We start from the raw sequence: 8,033 nt of genomic DNA on the forward strand, positions 1-8,033 counted from the left end.
TACAAGCCATTAAAAACATAACAGTAAATACTACTAGATCTATGGCCGAAATACATTGCAAACAGCTGATATCAGAATTACAAATAGCGAACAATGACATCCAATTGGTCTGGATCCCAAGTCACACAGGCATACAAGGAAATGAATATGTTGACACGCTGGCAAAGTCCGCGACACACATAGCCTCAACCACCAATGAAAGGATAACGACGAAGGACTTTCAACTACTACATAATCAGTCAATACAAAGAAGGGGAGGAAAAAAACAGAAACCGATATATTTATCAAAAGCACTAACCAGATATGAGATAACAACCATAATGAACATCAAACACAAGGTAGCACTGACTCCAGCATACCAATATAGAATACAAAGGGCGGATTCAGCAAGATGTGTATGTGGACAGTGGGGGGACATTAATCATGTCCTACTAGGATGCAACCTTATCTCCTCTCAAGCACACAAATTTATATAGGAAGTTAGTTCAATACAGGGGAATGGTCCATTTTCAATACCAAACCTAATAGATACTAATAAGATCCCAATATTGAAAGCACTTCTACGACACATACGTAGATGCAAAATGAAGTTATAAGTTTTTCATGTACAAATAACTCGATAAGAGAATAATTCAGATAAGAAACTAATGCTGGTCCATACGGGCATTGAAATTGCCTTCCAGGAGAAAAGGCTATAGGACGTCCTTAAAGAAATCATAACAACAACAACAACGTTCGTGTGCGCGTGAGAGAGAGCCTCGTGGCTTCTTCGTGGTGGTGAAGAACATCAGACCGAAACAGTGAGAATAGAAGCACAGAGGGGCATGGAAAACTAGCCAAATTTCAACAGTGGGTAGGTTCAAATCCAGAGAATAATAGACGTAGGCCTAACAATAAGTTGTTTTGTATGTGCTGGACTATCATTTACCCATTTTCCATTCGATAATAGTGTGTGTGTTGTTCATAATATAGGCAGGGCTGGGCAAAATACTGACATCCAAGTATTTCAAATACAAATACAAAATACTTCAAAGAATAGTATTTGAAATACAAATACAAAATACTTTTTAAAAATTAACCAAAATACATTTGCATTTAAAATACTCAAAATACATTTGTATTTCAAATACTCGATACAATATATAAAGAAATAATATTATTGAAAATTTAAATATTCTTACCTCGAAGTTTTATATAGCCTAAACACTGTAACTGAACATTCTTTCTTTTCCCAGTCAGCAATGAAATTATGCCATATATGAATAATGACTGCTCCCTTTAAAAAAAACACTCTCTTAAAAAGTTTATCAGATAAGGATCCCCTTGCTTGTGAATGAATAAATCCTGCAAAACAGAACAGTCTTTCTGCAGGTGGAGAAGACCACAAACTTGTATTATTCTCTATAAAAGCTTGTTTCATCGTTGGATAATTGTCTAGAGTGCACAGGGTTGTACCTTACAACTGAAGAATTTTGTGAGCTCATACTCTGCAGGAGACAAGTTCTTTTCTTTTTGCTTTTCAAAGTCTGTTGTACTTGAGTTGAAAACATAAGAATTGATGAAAGAGTAATGGAACGGAGAAAAATTCTCTCCGGCGCCGGGATTTGAACCCGGGTTTTCAGCTCTACGTGCTGATGCTTTATCCACTAAGCCACGCCGGATACAACCCCGATGCCGGTCAGAATCGTATCTCTTGGGTTCCCTCTAATGGCCGCCTTCTGCACTACGTCATAGATGTCTATGAACGCAGGACCGAAGTCCATACATGTGTTGAGGTGCACTCGAATGAGTGACTGGTTGACCGGGATCCGATGGTATAGGCGCCGTCTTAAATCACAAAACGATTCTGACCGGCGTCGGGGTTGTATCCGGCGTGGCTTAGTGGATAAAGCATCAGCACGTAGAGCTGAAAACCCGGGTTCAAATCCTGGCGCCGGAGAGAATTTTTCTCCGTTCCATTACTCTTTCATCATATGATGACGCAGAATATCTGCATGGAAATATCATATGTACTTCGGTACATCAAAATATATATAACATAAGAATTGTTTTCATCGTCTGAACTGACTAAGGTGTAGCAGAGAACTGCCTAACTGATTTCACGCACATATTCTGTGTCCTCTTCTTACCATTTGGTAAGGCAGTGTCAGGTAGCCATCCATCTTAAATGATGGGTGGAAGCAAACTGCCAAAATAGCTCAATTTGCTTCTGGGTTCAGATCAAACATTGCTTTAAATATTGATGAAAGCAAACTTATTAGGATTGGAGTTACTTGGAATAGATGGCGTAGATTACTAGATAACAGAATATGTAATCTGTTTTGGAGGTAAATTAATGTGGGCAAAAGTTGGCCATAATAGCACGTCTTCTCATTTTGCATTAATCAAAGGCTATGGCAATGGGTTTCAGAACTGCACAATATTCTTCAAGGTACTGAAATTTAACATCTTTGAAGGTTGACAATCCCAGTTTTTCACATATACTGTTTATATAATGTTTGAATTCCAATATTTCAGAGATTGAGCCATAAAGAGAATTCCATCGAGTTAGGCAAGGAAACTTTAATGAATATTTCAAGACACCTGATATAATTTCTGAGGATTTGGGTCTTCTAGACGCATTCCATAACGCTGAACATTTAGCAAGTGTTGGGTGTTGGATCCTTGATGCTGTTGAAGATTTCTTTATGGCATTAAGGAAATCAGTTGTGGCAAGAAAACTAAGTGTATGGCTAGCACATCTGAAATGGGTAGGCAAATAATACAAAAGCTCATTCTTCAAATTCAAATCTAAAACTTGGACAAGAAGAAGAAAGTATTTTGAGTATTTGAAATAAAAAATAGCCTACATCAATTTTATGTATTTAAATACAAAATACTTTCTAAAATCCTTACAAATTACAAAATACAAAATACAAATGTATTTCAAATACTGCCCAGTCCTGAATATAAGCGACCCTTTTCTTGATTTGTTTTGGGGGGGCTGTTTTACATTTTGATGTAACTTATAGCAGTATGTGTTGAGATTCAAACTTGTTTCCAGGCCAGAGAATATATAATTGTACACTGATAAGAAGTGATAAGAAGTGCCACTACAATAATCATCTCAAGGTAAACATATTTTTGTTTTACAAAAGAAAGCCCTAAAAATAATGATAGGTGAGCATGAAAGGACACCGTGTACAAAGACTTCCCAAAATTCAGAAATACTGACCTTTGCATTCTTTCCCTGATGATGTTTTATATTATAAACCAAGATAGGCTACATTTAGTACTAACCAGAACATCCATAATTTTAATACAAGACACAAATCAGGTCTCCTTATATCCTCTGTTAGTCTAAGCTGTTATATATATATATATATATATATATATATATATATATATATATATATATATATATAAGGAGTTAATTATTCATGTATTAGGTCTTCAATTTTGTCAAGCTTTGAAGGACCATGAGAAAAGGTTCAGAACAGAATTAGGTACTAATGTACTAATACCTTCCAATCACCTGATGGATTTATTTATTGTAGGCTATTTAAAGCCACGAGCATCTAGAGTGATAGGTAGGGACCGGATTTTTATGTAATTACATATTATATTCCTTTCAATCTAACCGTATATAAATAACAAATCTTTGCGAATCTTGTAATTACCATTAATAGGCCTATATTAAAATTTGATACTACGTATTTTTAAATATTTACCCCACATTACATATTTAGAGGTTTTATTCACTTCTCTAAAAGGGGGGAAAAAAACTTCTGCTGGGGAAGTTCACAATTTGAAATACACAGATTTAAAAAGTCTTTTTACCTACCCAAGAAAGGATATATTTCGGGACGAAACATAACGTCCTTAGTTCCAGGAAGTAATAGAGACATTCACTCCATATCGCCCACTATAAATATGAGTGAACAAAAGACTACCTTTCTCATACAACTACCTTGTATTGTAAAAATCACTCAGAAAGTAGGGTTGCCTTCTTGCGGTTGATTGGGACGAGGACGACATGATTTGTCTCGAACTAGAATTGTTCTGCACACGTCTTAACAAGCCGTTCCCATGCAATTTGCAACCTTACCCACCCTCTTCCTAATCATTCCAGGGAAAACCCGTGTCATGTTTGACATGAGCCGCAATAAAGTAGCCGACTTTTGATGTTGAAAGACTTAAATAGCTTTTCAGGTTATTGCTTGACCTCTTTACTTTAAATTTAGTAGACCTATACAGATGGGATTTTCCGAGGAATTAGAAAGTATGGTTCTCGCTGGAATAATCCTACCCTTCTGAATGAGACAGGAATGTCACTTTTCAAACAACAGTTTGTAAATGCCTATAGTTTGAGGTTTTAGTAGGTACTTGTTTCTTACAGGGAGCAGCTAAAATGCATGTGTCCCACATCTCCTCTTATTTCCTCCCAATCCAGTAAAGCGAAACAGTGCTTGCAGTACTGTTGTGTCATTCATTTCACTCATGTTCTCTAGTTTTTAGTACTTACAGTATAAAGTGAAAGTGAGTTTATCTACTGCTTTTAACTAACTAAAATGGCCCCTGTATCTTCAACCCTAACGACAAAAATAAAATCATGGATTGCGATGGATGAAGCTTTCACTACAGATGGAAAAATAGTAATGTGTCAAGCGTGCAGTAAAAAAGTCGGGTGCTCTATGAAATCACAACTGGAGATCCTATACCTGCCAGATATTGATATTAAATATTTTCATGATTTTACATATTTTGGTACATATTCAGCTTATTTTTCTTACATAAATATGTACATATTTTACACCTTGATATTACAGAAAAATCCGATCCCTAGTGATCGGCCTACTATAGGCAGTTATGAACTATAACAACAAAGATAAATACAAAGTAAAGATAGAATAGGCCTAAATACATTTAAAATAAAATAGGCTAGAAACCACAATAAAATTAACGATATACACTACTGAGAAATACTTAGGTCTACAAAATAATCGTATAGGCCTAATTCTTTTTTATCATAAAAGAGATTCCTATTGGCAAACGTTGCAAGATGGTTTTAAATCTGTTAAAATGTACATGTGCCTCTTGTGGCAATTTATTGAATTTAGCAACAGCAACTGGGCTACAATAAAATAATTGATTTGCACTGTCTAACATTTCATTCAGAAAGATCTTAGTCTAGACTAGGTAATTACAATATCGTGCTGTAACTGTGAATTTAAGATACATTAATATAATTGTTGAGGTTTTTCTTTACACCTAACAAAAATATTTTAGTAAATAGGCTATGTACAGATTTATGTGCAAAAGTTAACTTTTTACTCGTATTTTCTGATGAGTAAGGCCTACAATGTCAATCTTCAAGGAGAGCATATCAGTATCCACATAGTCTTTTTAATGTACTTGTGAATTGAATTGGTATGCTTGCTATGTATTACGTATTTTGGTAATTCTTTACTATAGCGTTACCACGTTAAGGTACGGTACGAATTTGTATTTACATTCTTGGGTTGTAGTCGAGTTATACGTATTGTATACGGAAAGAAAATTGGTTGCCGACATCAATTTCACACCGAAAATAAGGGTCGAAAATTGCTGTGAAAGTTGTGGCTGGTGAGGAGGTGAAGGGCAGGTGGGATCGCTAAGGCGAGGTAGAAATGATAGGCGACAGGGAGGGGGAAGCACATGCATTCCATTTCCGTGTTTTTCCTTACTGATTCACAGGGAAAAGGCGAGGTCAGGTTAGGTTAGTTTAGGCTTTTGAAATGCCTTGGAAGAAAGGGCACATTCTTAGACAACTGCGAGTATATGCAAAGCATAGAAAAAAGCCTAAACTAACCTAATCTGACGCCGATTCGACCTTATGAATACTCGCTTTTCTCTGTGATCAGTAAGGGCGAAAATTTCAGTATACGGATTCCTCACTGACATATCTTAAAATACTAAAAAGAGCAGATTTGTCTGCGTTTGTCGAATGCGCATCATCATGCTTACGAAAAGGCATTTTTCAGTGCCAATAATTTATTTTGTGTGCACAAGGTTGGAATTTTGAAGTGAGAGGGAAAGGAAGGAATCCGTGTTCTGAAATTTATCCCAAGTCTCCTGCCTGCATCTCTCCACTGATCCCATCGACCTGGTTGGCGAGTTGGTATAGCGCTGGCCTTCTATGCCCAAGGTTGCGGGTTCGATCCCGGGCCAGGTCGATGGCATTTAAATGTGCTTAAATGCGACAGTATTATGTCAGTAGATTTACTGGCATGTAAAAGAACTCCTGTGGGTCAAAATTCCGGCACATCCGGCGACGCTGATATAACCTCTGGAGTTGCGAACGTCGTTAAATAAAACATAACATTTAACATTCCACTGATCCCTACTTTCACAGCAACTTTCGACTCTTATTTTGAGTGTGAAATTTTCGTCGACAATAATTTTTTTTTCTTTACGATATTTATGACTGGTCTAGGACCCAAGAATGTAAATATATTTGTACCTTAACATGGTAACGGTATAGTAAATAAATGCATGCATTTTTGTATAGGTACGTACCGTAACTTCTGACTTGTTCCATATCACAAGGCAAGGCCTACAATGCTAATGTAAGATCTATGGAGTAGACATGCAGTACAATAAATTTAATTTAATAAAAGGTTTTTTTTTTTTTTTTTCACATATTGTTTTTACGATGAGAGTACTTCGAACAACGTTTGTCATCTAAAATCCAGTGGCAAGTTCCTCTTTTTTTTCTCTCCTGCACTTTTAATATTTCTAATACATCCACCTTAAAGTAATACTAATTTTGAAAATTCCTTACTTGCAATTTTTCACATACGGGCAATTTCCAGTCTGGGCCCAATGTCGGCAGAAATTTTCGTTATTAGTCTGATTTGTGGTAGTTGAAGTTGTTGCTTTCGTACCCAAACGCTCAAACACACTCGGCCTCCTTTGAGAGTCTTTATTCTTGTTAAGCGTTGTTTCTACCGTAATCTTCCTCTTTGTTTGTTTTGACATGGTTTCAGGCATTATGATTCTGAAAGAAAGGTACACTCACAGCATATTGTACTATCTTGAAACACCAGACGTGCATCTTCATTTTATCACACATCCCTATACATACTCTAGAGGTTAGGTTACTAGCAATGCTACATCCATCACTATTTACAATGTAGATGCTAATCAATAACACCTTTGTTAAATTTCATCCTGGTATTAACACGAATTCGTAGTTACACACTTTCTACCATGCTACATACACTGAAAACAATTAAATTTCACTTATACTCTACCATTTTACGCCATGTTTTATGGTTTTATGATACCTAAACATCTTTCACCTAGATGGCATATTCGGCCATTACCAACATCAATAACAAATGACAAACAAATATTAAAGAAATGAAAGCGAGCGATGTGCATGAGACTAAATTATTCCGAAGAGCAGAATTGAGTTTCAACTTTTTGTTCGCATTTCATGGCATCGTAATCCAATACATTTTACAAATACAGTTAATATCTGGCGTATGAAAGTGTTTAAATAAACGCCTTCTCAATAGCGAAAGCCACGAACTGCGAAACAACACTCCCAGAGTCCGTGGATATCCAGAGTACCGCAATCGTTTGAGCCGGCAAATGCCGACAAATCCGCCATTGTTAGTCCAGCGCGCGCTATACAGTATACAGTTGTATAGGGAAAGAATGTATTTTAAATGCGAAAAAATGCAGTGCTGCTGTGTTCAGAACTGTTCACAGAGAACTGAAATAAGCACACATTTGTTTTGTCTGTGACAAGGTGAAAGAAATAAGGAACAAGGAAAGAAGTGACTATAAATGTAAAAAGAAACGATCCGCTACCTAAGCGAGCATACATTGTGAGATTAATGAATGACTGTATTTTGATATTTATTTTTTCGAAATTTGGGCCCCAAAATATTTTTCTAAAAGTAATCTAGAATTTGAGTTGTTTCAGCAATGATTTATTTATTTATTGGGTTATTTTACGACGCTGTATCAACATCTCAGATTATTTAGCGTCTGAATGAAATGAA

The 8,033-nt window shown here is 36.1% G+C and overlaps 1 protein-coding gene across 5 annotated transcripts in view; it reads right to left on the reverse strand.

The window, feature by feature from the left end:
- Nucleotides 1-7,565, reverse strand: part of LOC138704413 (zinc finger CCCH domain-containing protein 13-like) — a 124,607-nt gene extending 117,042 nt beyond the window's left edge. For 3 of the 5 annotated variants that reach the window (XR_011333343.1, XM_069832264.1, XM_069832261.1), the window contains exons 1-2: nucleotides 7,275-7,565; nucleotides 6,803-7,018 (exon numbers count right to left, since the gene is read on the reverse strand). Coding sequence is in view for 4 of the 5 variants with exons in the window: in XM_069832264.1 (XP_069688365.1) it covers nucleotides 6,803-7,011 (209 nt within the window). In the remaining variant the exon portion in view is untranslated. The other 2 variants (XM_069832262.1, XM_069832263.1) reach the window with 2 other exon arrangements.
- Nucleotides 7,566-8,033: the final 468 nt, after the last annotated feature.

Source organism: Periplaneta americana, chromosome 8 (assembly GCF_040183065.1).
Source record: "Periplaneta americana isolate PAMFEO1 chromosome 8, P.americana_PAMFEO1_priV1, whole genome shotgun sequence".
NCBI lineage: Eukaryota > Metazoa > Arthropoda > Insecta > Blattodea > Blattidae > Periplaneta > Periplaneta americana.